This window comes from Pieris brassicae, chromosome 11, assembly GCF_905147105.1.
Source record: "Pieris brassicae chromosome 11, ilPieBrab1.1, whole genome shotgun sequence".
Taxonomy (NCBI): Eukaryota; Metazoa; Arthropoda; class Insecta; order Lepidoptera; family Pieridae; genus Pieris; species Pieris brassicae.
This window is the reverse complement of record NC_059675.1, coordinates 10,766,615-10,782,655: the sequence shown is the minus strand read 5'-3', so window position 1 is coordinate 10,782,655 and position 16,041 is coordinate 10,766,615. Positions and strand designations below refer to the sequence as shown.

The 16,041-nt window shown below is 33.3% G+C and overlaps 2 protein-coding genes across 3 annotated transcripts; one reads left to right on the top strand and one right to left on the bottom strand.

The window, feature by feature from the left end:
* Positions 1-59: 59 nt before the first annotated feature.
* LOC123715966 (WD repeat-containing protein 20) lies at positions 60-7,174 on the top strand. The gene is made up of 4 exons (XM_045671370.1): positions 60-1,166; positions 2,075-2,257; positions 2,798-3,009; positions 3,308-7,174. Exons 1-4 carry the CDS (start codon positions 894-896, stop codon positions 4,389-4,391), a joined length of 1,752 nt encoding a protein of 583 aa, XP_045527326.1. The 5' UTR covers positions 60-893; the 3' UTR covers positions 4,392-7,174.
* Positions 7,175-7,452: 278 nt separating this feature from the next.
* LOC123716551 (translation initiation factor IF-2, mitochondrial) lies at positions 7,453-15,838 on the bottom strand. Of its 2 annotated transcripts, none has more exons than XM_045672349.1 (15): positions 15,744-15,838; positions 15,423-15,558; positions 15,079-15,199; positions 14,571-14,734; positions 13,769-13,949; positions 13,507-13,683; positions 13,238-13,287; positions 12,953-13,167; positions 12,320-12,398; positions 12,065-12,190; positions 10,247-10,472; positions 9,112-9,233; positions 8,351-8,534; positions 8,084-8,224; positions 7,453-7,657 (listed from the first exon to the last, which is right to left on the bottom strand). In XM_045672349.1, exons 1-15 carry the CDS (start codon positions 15,773-15,775, stop codon positions 7,485-7,487), a joined length of 2,127 nt encoding a protein of 708 aa, XP_045528305.1. In that variant the 5' UTR covers positions 15,776-15,838; the 3' UTR covers positions 7,453-7,484. The 2 variants fall into 2 exon arrangements, with proteins under 2 accessions (XP_045528305.1, XP_045528306.1); XM_045672350.1 differs by having other exon boundaries at positions 15,632-15,837.
* Between the last annotated feature and the right edge of the window lie 203 nt (positions 15,839-16,041).

Below are 16,041 nucleotides of genomic sequence, written 5' to 3'. Positions count from 1 at the left end.
TGTCAAAAAGATCCGTCACTGATGATATGGCGGCGTGTGAGGTTCGGCTGGGTGACTAAAGTATCTTCGCTTGGTATCTTATATATTCTTGGTTTATCTCCCGGCAAAGCATTTTATTAATAAGTTTTTAACAAAAAGTTAGTTTTAGCACTAGTTGTTTTGGGCGTAGTATTGCTTTCTATCTGATTGCTAAGTTTTATTGTAAATATTTCATATTTGGTTTTAAATAAAGCAAATGAAAATAAATTATTTGTTAATGTGTATGTTATAAAAGTAAATGAATTCATATGCGGTCTGTTAGGCGTGGGCTAGCTTAGGTGTAAGTTATATAGCTAGTACGTTTTATTTAAGCATCTCCATACAAAAGAATGAACCTAACTTAATTCCAGACATGAATACTAGTTGCAGAAAAGTATTTAATATACAAATTCGGTAGACATAGAGCTTACAATAGCCTACCTACGATTTATATTATTTTTTAAGCATTGAGCACAGACCAAGTCTATTCTAGAACGGTAGAAATATTTGAAACGGGTTTGCACACCAAGAAATTTCACAGTTTAATTTCGCATTACGTGACATCAAAGTCTATAGGCACTTTTTTTAATGTGGTTGAACAGCGTCAATGTCAAGTATCAATACTCAATCGGCATTGACTACTTGACAAGATGAAATTGTCAAACTAGAACCACTAGAGTCAAGGACTATTTTATTCTTATTCGAATTTTGTTTTATTAAACACAATAACAGGTTTATGAAGCTTTTAATCCAAAGATATGCATATAAGCAATGGATTTTGGGTATCAGCGATCAAATTCACTTGCTAGTTGAGGTGCCTGTACACAGTCGAGCTAACCAGGCGGTCTCGATGCATAAAAACAGGATATGATAACATGGCCGTGCAATCTGACTCCGGCGGGAAGGACGATGTGAAGACACAGTTCGTAACGAGAGAAGGGACGTACCGGTTGATGACGCTTTCGGAGTACTCACGGCCTAACCGTGTGGGTTATACCAGTGGCTCTGGTTCCACACATGTTCGAGTCTCTTTGGTGACTTTGCCTCCTGGGGCTGCACCCGGCTCTGATGGACCTACCTCTGAAGACAGAATTTGTTTTAACCATGGAAAAGAGCTATATGTGTATGTGTATAAAGGCATTAAAAAGGTATGAAAATTATCTTTAGCTTTATAATGTCGTAAAGTAAAGATAAGCTAAGATGATCTGATATATCTGTAAGTCAGATCTGCTTGGTAAACTATTCTATGCACTTTTGGTATTTTCTAGTTAATAATTTGTAATATAACATTGATTAACTTTACAATTTTAGGTACAAATTATAACTTAGGCATATTGAACCTGTTTAAGGATGGAAGGGCTTAGTTTAAGATATAAATTGTGTCATGACTGACTAAGACTCCACAATATATATGTAGGAAACTACTTATAAAAATGTTTGTCATATATTTAAGTTATATTAATAGTATTATTATAGTAGTTTGATCAGATGAATTAATTAATACATATTATTTAAAAGTTTTTGGAGTTCTGTATAATTTTATTAATATTTAAATTGGTAAAATTAAATTCAAATTATACTTCCATGAACAGTAATACATATTTTTGTCTGTAATGATAAAAATGCAAATGATACTAATTATCAATGTCTTTTGATAATATATTAAGATCATTTTTAAATATCTTTTGTGTGTAATTCTTTAACAAATAAATAATAAATATAGTATAGTACTTGTATAGTACCCTTAACATTATTATTAATACATATTTTGTACAACAAATATAGTGCTGACTGTTAACTACCACACAGTAGTTACAATAAATTAGATTAAAATCTTTCATAATCTTATTTTCCTCTGAGATAACTTAAGCATACATAATACTGTTTTCTGCATTATGTAAAATGGCATTCAAAGAAATCATTTCATTAAGTTTAAACATCTACTTTTTTACAATTAACAGATTTTTTTATTTTTTGCCCTTTTCTAGATTTAATGCCCTAGTATACTGCTACCTAAAAAATGTTTTATAAGTAACTCATAAATTTTGTTTTTTAGGCAGCAGACCTCACAAAACCAGTGGATAAAAAGATGTATAAGGGCACAAACCCAACCTGTCATGACTTCAACACGGTCACGATGACACCAGATAGTGTTTCATTAGTCATAGGCTTTTCTACCGGCCAAATACAATTAATAGATCCTATTAAGAAAGAATTAAGTAAACTTTATAATGAAGAGGTGAGTCTAAGGATGGAATCAATCAAAATGAATTTAATTTATGACTAGTAAGATAACTTAAAGTGAAATGTTAGTCAACAATAGGTAAATTTTAGAGTATATTAGAAGATAGAGCAGTGTTGGCCGAGTTGCTTCAGCATGCGACTCTCATCCCTGAGGTAATAGGTTCGATCCCCGGCTGTGCACCAATGGACTTTCTTAGTCCTGAAAACTCGAAGTCGTGCGTCAGGCACAGAAGGCTGATCACTTACTTGCCCATTAGATTAACAAATGATCATGAAACAGTAGCACCATTGATTTATTTTTGTATTTTATATTAGAAGATATATTAACTACCATAAAAAATCAAACAGCACATATTCTCTAAGATTATGTCAACAACCCAAACACATATTCCACAATATTTTTATAAGTAAGCAAATTTATGAATGCAATTTAAAAGCAAATAGAAGAACAGGTATAAATATAACTTTAAAATTTGTTGCTTTCTTGGCATATATTTATATATACTACATTGATTTCCCAACATAAAAATTCCAGAGACTGATAGATAAGAGCCGAGTCACATGCATTAAGTGGGTACCAGGCTCAAGTAACCTTTTCATAGCAGCGCATGCCTCGGGCCAACTATATGTGTACAATGAGGAGTTAACCTGTGGGACCACAGCACCACAATATCAACTTTTCAAGCATGGTGATGGCTACTCAATACACACTTGTCGGACTAAGAGTACTAGAAACCCACTTTACAGGTAGATGATACAGTTTCTGCTACATTTATTTTTTAATGGCAAAATTTATTGCAATAACTACCAAGTTTCTAAGGTTGATAACAGGAGAAAATCTTAAGATTATGTGTTGGATAACTTCTACATATTAATAGCTATTCCATTGCTACCATGAAACTCAGCAACGGCGGCTACACATCTGGCTACTGACGAAAGGAAAATAACTGAAAAGAATTAATTATTAATGATATGTAAATTTCCTTTTTGCCTTAGTTGATAATTTATAAATCACAGTGGTTAGAAACTTGTTGTAACATTTCAGGTGGATAATAGGTGCGGAGAGCTGTATAAACGAGTTCGCGTTCTCTCCGTGCGGCACGAATCTGGCGGTTGTCTCTCAGGACGGCTTCTTGCGCTGCTTTCACTACGATACCATGGAACTCGTCGGACGAGCGCGCTCCTACTTTGGCGGCTTTCTCTGTGTCTGCTGGTCACCAGACGGGAAATACGTTGTGGTGGGAGGAGAAGACGACCTTGTTACCGTCTGGTCCTTCAGCGAAAGGCGGGTCGTGGCTCGGGGTCAAGGGCACAGGTCATGGGTCTCGGTGGTCGCCTTCGACCCATACATAGTCAGCTTGGGTGAGCCGGACACGGAAGATACGCGCGAGGACAAAAGTGAAAGTGCACAGAGTTACAGGCTAGGCAGTGTTTCTCAAGACACACAGTTGTGCTTCTGGGATTTAACCGAAGACGTTCTCAAACCGGCCGTGCGAGCGAGAGCATCTACCCACCTTTCCCCCAATAGCAACAATATTTGCTCGAACGGTATCCCCAGTACGAAAGTACTGCAAAAATGTCCCAAAAACAACAAAATCGGGCATAAACATGCGGAATTAGGTGGAAATAACGCCGCGGGCGAACCTTCCGCCGCGAAAGCAGCTAAATCGAAAACGAATAACATTTCCACTTTGAATATCAACGTCGGAAAGGCGAAAGAGGAAGCGTGCGGGTCGTTGGGGGTTAATTTTACGCAACGGCTAGCAGCCTTGTCTTTCGGGGAACGTCGGTCAGATCACAGACGAAACTTCAGCTTGACAAAGAGTACAGATAAGTCATCGGCGGCAAATACGGTAGCGTTAAGGGGGAAGTCAGCGGGGGCGCAAACGAACGATAGCTGTGACCCCGTTAAGTTAATAGGGACTCCGTCGTGCCCCCGTTTCGACGAGTGTCCCGTCCTAGAGCCGCTCGTCTGTAAGAAGATAGCGCATGAGAGGCTAACGGCCTTATTGTTTCGGTCGGAGTACTTTATAACTGCGTGTGCCGACGGGTGCGTGAACACTTGGTCCCGGCCTCTGCGTTCTGCGCCCGGCCCGACCCGCCGGGACCGCGTTGACCTGACTGACTAGCACGAACTTTGTCAGTTGTACCAACTGTATTGCTCCATTTATCATGCCTGTTTTATAAATTTACTCTTCATAGTTTGTATCATAATAAGTAAACCTATTGATTATTTGTTATTATGAATATAATTTTACCACATCTTCGGAGTGGTAATGTGTGGTACAACTAACAGGAGTAGATATATTCGATGTCTTGCTTCAAGGCTACCAATACTTTAATGCCTTGGTCATTTCAACTGATCATCTTAACAACCGGTAAAAGACTGTTTATTTATAATAATAATGCAGAATAATACGAAATGTCAAAATGTTAACTAACAAATAGAAAAGTAGTCTAGGTACTTTTTAAAAGTCTTTTTTGAGAATATATTTTATATGTTATTTGGAGCAAGATATTAAGTGATAAAAGGCGTGTTAGAGATTATATAAACTTGTGTATAGTAACTATAAGCCACCGGCTCTTGTAAATATAGGATAGCGATCGCAATCCAAGATTGTCCGAGTCGCCACTATTTCGGCTGTTAATACTTTATCGATATATTAAAAGTATGTTTCATTTCATACTCTTAAATGTTTTTAAGGATCAACAACATATTGTGGTACCGGTGAGTTGCATTATGTGATTTACCCTTACTACTTGTATTGAAGAAGTAAAACTAGTTTGATTGAGGAGATTAATTTTCCTGATTGGGTTAAACTGGAACATGCTTTTAAAACATCATAGGCTTGGAAGGGGCATTATTGTAACGGTTATTACATAATACCTAATTAGTTAGAAAAATGAGTATAAATGCACCACCATATATAACTCTTTGAGTTTATACTCTTAAAATTATTTATTTAATAAATTATATTGTTGTATTATAATGCGGTTTCGATTCGAATTAATAATTTCGTATTGTGAAACAGTGTGGTGCGGAAATAAGTTTCTGTAATTTGTAAAAGAGGATTGGGCACATTGTATCACTATGTCAATTTACAATGTAGAAAATCTTGCGGGAAACGATTACGAGTATCGTTTTGATAATGAAGAAATTGTATAAAAGTATGGTCTTGTACAAGCACAAAAGATTTAAAGAAAACATCGTTCCTTTTTCTAAATTCACAAAAACAATTTTCTTCTTCTACTGACTGTTCATACCTGCCAAGTTATGAACTGCTGCACCTTGTTTAAGAAAAACTAAAGTGATATAGGTACTAGGCAATTTAGACTTGTACTATGGTATGTCTTATTCTATTATTGACATCATATATTTAGATAAATTAGTTATTAATTTGCCAACTTCATAGTACACAATCCTATAAACTGATAAGACACTTGATTATTTTTTTATAGTTTCTGTGTAAACGAAAAAAGGAAGTATTAAATGGACATAATCATTGTAATTTTCAGATTAACTCCTAGACCATAGATAATATTGCAATCATATAATCCGTTAGTTCTCGAGTAAAGGCACCGCTACGTGCCAATTCAATGCCCTTTAAAAAAAATCTACGCGTTACTACTACTAAAAATCTCGCACAGGTTATTTTAATAGGGATAACCTAAAAATATATTGTCTTTGACAACTTATATGACGGTTCTCGTCTGGAAGTGTCAGGGTCAGTTTTGCACATTCCCATTCCCGCCGATTATGTTGGTGATGGCATGTAAGAAAAATGTTTCTTTATAAAATTCAATGATAAAAACTGAACTGATTAAAAGTAATGAACTAGTGCACATACTAGCGCCATTTTAACTTTATAACATTACAATTTCATATTGGTTTAATTATTATGAATATTTAAAATTACTCTGTTATACAAATATGAATGAATGAATATTGTTTAATTATTTGCGATTAAAGCATTTATTCAATTATCTTGTATAATCTATTCAAACGAGCATCTGGTCAAGTTTTAATTTAAAAAAGAGTAAAATTAGAATATATAACTTACAGTTACAAAATCGCTATATATATCGGTCTTATTAAAGACTAAAAAAAAAAAAACTCCTCTAGGTGTCATAAGTCATATTTATGCTGCTCGTTGCGTCTTATTATATTTTCCGCTTTATGTGTATATTTTGTAATAAACATACTTCAGTGCTCATTCAAAATATTTTTTCATAATTTTGTTGTATAAAACGTAAAAGACCTTTTTTCTTAGTTTATTAGAAATCTAGTCCAAAAATTGAATTAATGCTTTAAGAACAAAACACTTAACATGTTAATTGTTATATTGTGTTGTATATAGTCAATCAGTAAATAAGGAATATTGTTTACTTTAGCCGCATTTATATATTAGTGAATCTTGAGTCATGAGCAAAAGGTTGTAGGGAAAATATTTCCTCGTGTTTTATAAGAAATTTTCTCTACGGAAAGGAACTTTTCTGAAGGAGGTCTCGTGAATCTTGCTTATGGCATTACATATGAACATCAAACAAATTAATGGAAACTTACGTAAAACTAGCATTGCATCTTCCACTGAGTTTATTGTTTTTGGTGCATGTGTTAACAAAATAGTAATGTGTAACCATATCTACATAATAATGTATTATTACCTAAGTTTTTGTGAAGGAAGATGACAAAACTATTTAATGTATATAAATTTGTTTCATGTTTGTTGTCATAACAATATTCACAAGATCCAAATATGAGAAGCCGAATGTTTTTAAAAACAAATGTTTGTTATTTGTATGAGGCGTTGAAGGAGTTTGTTCACGCTTGACTTGTTAATTTATTGAAGTTTTTAAACTAGTGAGACACGAATTTTGAGCCTATCGAGTTTATGATAAAATAAATAGACGATTCTCTTTATATATGAGTTTTAACCATTTATCTTTCCCCTTATTAGTGTAGTCAGGACAGACGAGATATTTTAAGGTATAACTATTTTTTTCCTAGAAATTATATGATTGATCGAGGATTTTGTAGCGACCGGGAATTAAGAATATTGAGGATAACACATATTTAGGTACATTTATATCGTCAAACCTCAAACCACGGATAATGCAATGCCGAAAGTAGGAAGATGCGCTCGTATTTAGATGAATGAAAAGGTAGTTTTAGAATTGAAAAAAAAATGCTTTAATCTAATAAAATTTTAATAGAACACTCGCTAAAATCCAGGATCCCATTCCGTTGTGTGAGTGACATCTACGAGTTTATAGCACACTACGATATCTCCGGGCTGTACGTCAAAGCTCGTATCATCGAACCGGATCCCGCATTCTGTGTCATTCTTTATTGATGTTACTTCGTCTCTTAAATGCTTCATTGACGCTAATTTACCTGCAAATATTTTAAGTCATTAAAAAGCCAAAAGGTAATCGCACAGTCCATGCGAATGACGTCTACTATTTATAATTATAGAAAAATTTAAAAATTCAACTCAATATACTCATATACGTGTAAACACCGAAACGTTTTAAAAGAGTTTTTAATTAATATGAATGTCTACTTTATTTAAAAACAAGAAATACTCTCTAGAAACAATCTGATATCAAATCACCTAAGAAGTTTAAATAAGGTTCTTGTAAGCAAAGCTTCATGTGTGTACAGCTTTTACGAACTTCTTAACTCAAACTTTAAAACTAAACTTTAACTTTTGTAGTAAGCTCGGAAGCCGATAAAATAATGTTATTTTTTGCCTTGCCCTCTTATTAAGTTTTCTTAGCCTAATAAATTAATTTATTTTTGAAAAAGGTGTTTACTCACCTTCAAACACGACTTGATCATTCCGTATCACTTTATACAAAGCCTGTCTCAAAAGCGTTCCTTTGGTACAGCGACATCCAGCCACCGAGACTTTCTTCTTGCCTTCGGAAACTTGGAACTGTTGCAAAACTTTTGCCTCACCTAAGAAAAAACAAATATTATTTTTCTTTGCAGACTAATATCTGAAAGTGATGGAGAGACTAGTATAGTTCAAGAAAATTGTTAAGCAAGTAGGGAAGCATTAGCTGTCCTAAAAATTAAAATTACCAAGAAGCTCCTCCTGCTGAGTGGTGGGAATCTTCTGATTGATGAGCTGCTTCACCTCATCCACCAATTTGTAAATAACGTTGTGTCTTTTCACTTCTAGATTGTTCTGCTTTGCCTCTACGGCTAGAGCGGGAGGTATATCAACGTTGAATGCGAATATGACTGCATTAAATGCTTCTGCGATCTAAAAACATATTATAATCAAGCAATAATTGATATTGTTTTATAATTGTTTTGAATTCTTGTGAATTATAATACATATCTATATTCCTTCCTCCTTTCTTTCCTCATAACAATTACTGTAATGACATTAAAAATACTACTTTCATTAATAAAAAATGCACGTCATATTAATAAATACATAAACAACTATCTGTCACTAATGCAATGTAAACTAATGCACTAGTGTCGAACAAACATTTAATGTTTTAATTAATTTATACGTTTTTCAAATTTTAACATTTACCAGAACTTGTCTATTATATATAATATAGTATACTAGTTGACTGGATGAAGTTCGTGCCGCCTAACATTTAATGAATGTCGTTTTACAGATTTGCTGAACTTAATATGATATTATGAAAGATATATAATAAATTTAAGTTCACTACTATCTCCGAATTTCAACACTCAGCGTTACAATAATAAATCAATCAACGCACGCATACACATTTAAGAACCAATATATGACAATATTTTTGAATAACTGACAATCTTCCAGATTTAAAAAATCTACAATACTTAATTATCCGAAAGCATACCTCAAGGTCATTAGGAGTCAACTGTCCGACCCCAAAGTGTACTAGATCGAGCCTCACAGTATGATGCTCGTCGTAAGTCTCCAAGATGTTGAGTATCGCTTCAACTGAACCATCCACGTCACCTGCAATAAAACATACATTGAGAGCAAAACCATATAATCTTATTTAAAGAAAGTGTTATTTTAAATCCACTTCTAATGAAAGGTTCAGGTATCAGTTGTTTAAAACATACGTAAATGCCATTCATAAAGTAGCACTATCCGGAATTGCGCCAGTGCCTAGGCCTTAGGGTAGTTACAATTCGTATTCAAAATTGAACTTCATAGATTAACGTTACGTGACATTTACGTTAGATACGTTTTTAATTGTCCTTAGACTGAATAGACAAAAGGTTTGCATTGTGTTAATAACTATAGTTAGGCATTTTGTAAATATTTTAACTTTGACTATTAAATGACAAGCTGTTTTTTTTCTACGCGTAGATGTATTTATTGTTTTGCATGTAATATAAATGTATATACTTGCCGCATTGAGTGACCCGTAATGGTAAATAAATTATTTTATTAATTAAGTAAATAAATGATTTTTAAGCATTATCTATATCCTTTCAGTGTTTTCTCATTTATACCGTGAGTAGGTAGCTTGATCAGCAAAGAAGATTAAACAATCAGTCTTCAAAAACACTTTTATAATATATTTTATTATTAAGTATTTTCATATTATTTTCTAGTTTATTTAATTAAGCATCCAGTGTTAGGTATTTAGGTGTGAAGTAAACGTTATAAGTTATCATGCAAACACACACATTGAACATTCCCAGGGACCCCACAAGAAAATTATCAGTACATTGTCTTGATAGGACATATTGTTCGTCATATATGCGGTGTAATCGGTACGGTGTTATGGCTATATTTTAATATAAACATTATCTTTTTTTAAATATGTGGACTATCAAGTGGTAAATAAACCAAAAAGCAATATTTCAGTTATAAGGTATTCTTTACCTGCGCGTTTTTATTTTATACATAGTTTTTTTTTAATTTGATCAGATTATACATAAGTATATATATGAGAGTTTGTGTGAACTTTTATAACAAAAAAACATAACTAATAATTCCAAAGTAATAAATCATACCTTTAACAAGTAAACTGAGGGTTGGATGGCTATCATCTTGAATCATCTTGTCCCTTGGCCCTGTGGCGCGTACGCGGTACCGTCCCAATGCTCGTCGTTTCATCAATTGTTCCCGGTACAATGCATTATGTTCCGCCGCCTTAACCGTGATCACTTCTAGATCCGATTGTTGTTTCTCTTTCATAAATTGGTTGTGACGCCAGCGCATTACTTCGTTGGCTCTTTTCTATCAAATATACAAAATATTTTCATTGATTTACACTTAGTTTCAGTTTTATCATGTATAATAATAAAAACTATTTGATATCGCTCTATGCTTTTACTTTGTTTGAAAACCCGACTGATGTAAATGTAAAAAAATAAGCGTGAAAAATTTACTAGAAAAAATAATGAAACAAAACTCCCTCCTGAAGAAAATATTCCATATTTGATAATTGATATTCCATATTTGATAATTGTCTAGCTAAACAAACACATAAAGGCCTGTATTCACTTTGATCAGTGCAAGTGCAAGTGATTAGTAATTGAGGATGACTAGTGCAGGTGTGTAGTGCAAGTAGTGTCCAATTCTTGTTTAGTGACTCTGCTAAGTAAATTCAGTAGTCGATATCTGTCCATCAGCAAGATTTTGTACTCAGTTTAATTTCCGTCACCTCTTGCGAATATATAGATTTCAAGGTTCTTATTTTAGTATAAGCTTGATTACTACCAAACCCCGATATATTCATGCTTTACTTATACGTAAAAGTGGCGCATTTCGGGCTCCCTTAATTTTGTAGCTAGGGTCTTTACGATTGTAAAGGCATTCATATTTTACATACTGCTGCACAAATTTATAGGTTTTATCTTAGGTTCTTCGTTAGATCTTATCACTTCACCATTTTTTTTCAAAACAGTTTCCGATGCTTAAAACTAGAATGACATGTTTTGACAGGTACGCATCGAGTGAGGGGGTAGGGACGAGGCTACTCGCAGTTCACTCGCAAAAAAATAGAACACGCTTTTAATCACATTACTACGCAGCCATCTAATCACCTGCACTAATCAGTAGCTGTACACAAAATTAGGAGGTCCTCATAATTCCTAATCACTTATCACTAATCAAAGTGAATACAGGCCATAAAACATGGCATGTCAGTGCCTTGTACTGTATTAAAGTTAGGTTTTTTTGTAAATACAGTGTAAACTCTATAACGCCACTCAAGGGACTGTGCTGTGTGAAGGGTATGGCGTTATATAGAGTTGTCAAATGAAGAGAAGGAAAACGTATAGGTAATCCATGACTCCTACTTATTAGCCATGGTCAACAACCGTCTACACATGCAAACAATCCCAATTTATCCCAAAGAACTAATTTCTGAGAAAGCTTATTGCGGGCTATGATGATAAGCGACAAAAGAACGCACACAGCTGCGCAGTTTTTACTCATTTCAGCAACTTAAAAAGTTTATTATGGAATTGTTGTCGTTATTGAGAGTGTAATGCTATGTAGAGTATATCATTGTCTGGAAGACAAGCTAAATTATTTAAAGTCAATTGATTTCGACGCTTTAGGGAGTTAAATCGAAGGACGTTACATGGAATTTACACTGTATTTCAATCTAACTGTGTTTAATGTTGTGTTGACTTTTTTATGTATTGTTTTGTATGTCATGTAAATGTATATAGTTAGGTACCGCATCGGAGTAATCTGTAATGGTAGCGTATTTTGTTTTGTAAATAAAAAAACATTTCTATTATTTTATTATCTATGGTTTTGGTATTGGTATCCTTCCTATGGGTCCTTATCATCCTAAACGTCTTACGTCTAAAACACACCTCTGATGGCACTTCTAGTACCACATCGCCAGCAGCGGGAAGTTCCCTCCAGCCCAACACTACTACAGGAGTCGAGGGTGGAGCTTCAGTAACTGAACCACCTTCTGCGTTTTTAAGTATTCGGACCTGAAATTTATTTTCACATTAAGAATAACCATATCTATTCATTAGCTTATCTAAAGGTATGTTTAAAACAAAGCATTTCTATTAGAAAGTCATTTTGAATTGACAAAATAAATACATATATAAACTTACTTTACCCCATCCAGTGCCAGCAACCACGACACACCCTTGACGCAGTGTACCGCGCTGCACTAGTACTGTTGCTTGTTTTCTGAAATGAAAAGTATTCATAGCTATAATTAATTAGTTAAAGAATTTTCTTCCACAAAATACAAAACAATTATTCTTATATATGAAGGATTTCGAAAGAAAGAACAAAATGATACATAAAGAAGAACAACAGTGAACGTCGTACTATATAAAGATTATTGCAGTACAAAATCGCTATTACAAAATGAAGAGATCATGGTAGGAAAAAAATGTTAAGGTACATCCCGGGATATGATGTCTAGGTTACCAATTATTATAACAATTAGGTTAAAAATATTCTCGGTCCTACAGAATATGCAGAAAGGATTTCATAAAAATCAGTCAAGCCATTTCGTTGAGTTTTGGTTATTCATGACAATAATACATTTACATATCTTGTATAAAGATTATTATAATACAGTAATAGGATGTTAAAACATGATGATACTTTATTGATATAATATTGGGGAATGGCATTTATTTTAGTGATGCTATTTTAAAACAATTTTAGTTGTCATAATTATATATATGGACTACAAAACATTAAATATCTTTCCATACTCCTTCAGAACTAACCCAACTTTCGCATCCACTTGGCTTTCTATCACCACCCCTTCCACATATCCCCCCGGATCAGCCTTTAGCTCCATCATCTGAGCTTGAACAATAAGAGCTTCAACCAGAGTGTCTAAATGAAGCTGTTTTAATGCCGAAACAGCAATGGACTGAACGTCACCTCCTAACGCTTCGCAAACAACACCGTACTGCGCTAGGGATTTCATTGTGCGTTCCTAAAATAAAGAAAGCTAAGTATCTCTATGACAATGAAAAATTTACAAATAAGTGAAAGAGCATACCTACAATGTCTACACCTGGTTTGTCCACTTTATTTATCGCCACCAAAATTGGAACTGAAAAAATAATCTGTTTTGGAAGAAATACTGATTCTTTACACATCTTAATCACAAACAATGAAGTTTATGAAGTACTCCAATATAGACAACATAATTGAATTTGAGATTAAGGATTTAGATTCTTTAACGCACTAATTCTAAAAAAATAATTTTGAAATAGAAGGCTGGCACCTACCACCTACCACTACGCGCGAAATGTTTTCATAAGTATATTACCGTTAGCTTCTCTAGCCATACGTATGGATTGGACAGTCTGTTCCATGACTCCATCATCAGCTGCTACAACGAGTACTACAATGTCAGTGGCGTGTGCCCCACGTGACCGCATCGCACTAAACGCCGCGTGACCAGGCGTGTCTAAGAATGTTACTTTATCGCCCGATTGTAGGTGTACTGAAATTATGGATAATAATTATATATATTATAAGAAATAATACATATTCGACAATATACATACATGGATATATAAGTTCCTCACCTTCAAAGGCACCAATATGTTGAGTAATTCCACCAAATTCAGTTTCAACGACGGATGTATTCCGCAATGCGTCTAAAAGTGTTGTTTTACCATGGTCGACGTGACCCATGACACACACAACAGGGGGCCGCCGTCGAAGGGCTTCTAAGGGGGCAGGAGGTGCTGGAACTGCGTCTTTATTCTAGGTTATTATTTTTAATATTTTAATATATATATAATAGGTAATATTTTTACAATTACATGATATTTTTTTGGCATAATGCGTAAATTTGTAACTTGGTTTAGTTCCAAAACAAAAGTGTTGAACTTTTCAGGATTTATTTTGCACATGGTATCTACTATTTAAACCAACACACCTTATTATTTACAGGCATTTAATTTTGAAGGATTTTTTACCTAAAATCATTTGATTTTATTAATGAATATCTTATTAGATATCAGTTTAATATAACTCCAAAGCAAAATAATGTTCAAGTACCACAAGTGCATTAATGCATGGCTAGTAGACACATCTATAACCAAGGAGCATAGCTAGTATAACATATTTGATACAAATCATTCAGCTGTAAAAGGTGCTGGTTTTTTATGTTCAATTCTAAATGTTGTGTATAAAATAGAATTAATAATAAATAGTTATTTAAACATAATTATTTTCTCATTTTGGCAGTCTATTTTTTTCTCTTTCAAGTGTACACCACTGAAAATAATTATTGTTTTATTTCACAAAGCTCTACATTAGTAAAGATAAATAAACTTCTGCCATAAAAATATAATTTTCTTTATGTTATTACACTTAACATACCTCCTCTTCTTCCAGTTCTTCCTTTGGTTTAGCAATAATTTTAAATCTACAACCAGATATTTTAACAATGTCTCTAATGATCTGAGGATTGTGAATAACAGTATTCTTTTTATAAACTATATCAGAGTCCTTATCGGCAAATTCCAATGCTTTAAACACATGATCTGAAAATTTTACATTCCCAATGTTAAAGATCTGAAGTTAAATATAATATTAACTTACCAAAATAATTGTTTATATAACAATGAAATAACTGCAAGAAATTAGAGGCATGATAATTTGTCTGCCATATTTAAGCATAAACTATCATGCAAAAAAGTGTGATAGACAGCAAAACTCTGACTAAAATTGAAATGGCATGATGACAATTGAAATAACTGTGAGTACAACTTTATTTTATCATTTACAGCTAGACTATATTCCTAGATAGTTAATTTGTAAGTTTAACACTAACTTTGAAATTTAACTTTAAATCAGAGTTTTTGTCAGAGGAACCACCTGCACTAACCTATATCTTTTCTTAAAACATCAGCTATTTCTTGAACTGTCATATTTCCCCATATACCAACAACTTCAGTCCCAGCTTTTGGTGCATATCTTATAACTCTTCTACCTTGGTTCTCTATTGCCTGTGTATGTTATTAATGCTTCTATTATATTTTAATAAAAAAATATAATAAATTGTTTACTACACAAACACAAAGATATGTATATATTGTACAATTTAATGTATTAATTATTCTATTTTATTAGGGAACCGTTACAGTAGCCAAAAACGAGACATTTCTCGATTATTGCATCATAGAAAGATCTTATAAAATCAAAGTGAGAAAATATACTTTATTCCCTTACCCTTTCTTCAGGACTTTTCCGTTTTTTTAGATTTGATACAGACAAGGATACAGTTCGTGCATTGTTTACAATTTGTGGAGACTTATATAAATTAGGAAGGTGTAAAAGTCCCTCCATAGAACCTTTTGAGGGTAACCTTAAAGCATTAATAATTAATTTTTAAGAGGTATTAACCATAATAAACAGTATATTGCAAGTAATACACTTACAATTTTAAAAATGCCCTTCTATACATTGTGTTTACAAGATATGGACAGTAAAACAAATCATATGCTTTATGATCTTATAATATGGATTTCATTAATTTATTAAGAATATAACCTTTGGTTTTGACACAACATTGTTCTACACATAACTCAATAAAATTTCTACTTTATATCATATATAATATATTTGAATCCTTAGTCATAATATATTTATTACTTCTTGTTTTATATTGATAAGAATTCAATGTACAGGAAAAATATATGAATATTATGAAGTTAACTTTAGTAATGAAATGTCAAATGTAACGTCTGAGAAGGAGAAAGTAAGTCAATTGTCTGTACTGTACGCCACACAACAGTCACAGTCCATAGATGTGTGTATGTGTACTATGTCGCTATCAATTAATGATATT

Coding starts and splice junctions, on each gene's coding strand:
- LOC123715966 (XM_045671370.1), top strand. CDS start 894: ATGGCCGTGCAATCTGACTCCGGCGGGAAGGACGATGTGAAGACACAG. Junction 1,167..2,074: donor TGTATAAAGGCATTAAAAAG/GTATGAAAATTA, acceptor TTTGTTTTTTAG/GCAGCAGACCTCACAAAACC. Junction 2,258..2,797: donor GTAAACTTTATAATGAAGAG/GTGAGTCTAAGG, acceptor TAAAAATTCCAG/AGACTGATAGATAAGAGCCG.
- LOC123716551 (XM_045672349.1), bottom strand. CDS start 15,775: ATGTGTAGAACAATGTTGTGTCAAAACCAAAG. Junction 12,191..12,319: donor CTGGCACTGGATGGGGTAAA/GTAAGTTTATAT, acceptor AATAAATTTCAG/GTCCGAATACTTAAAAACGC. Junction 9,234..10,246: donor CCTCAGTTTACTTGTTAAAG/GTATGATTTATT, acceptor GTTTTATTGCAG/GTGACGTGGATGGTTCAGTT.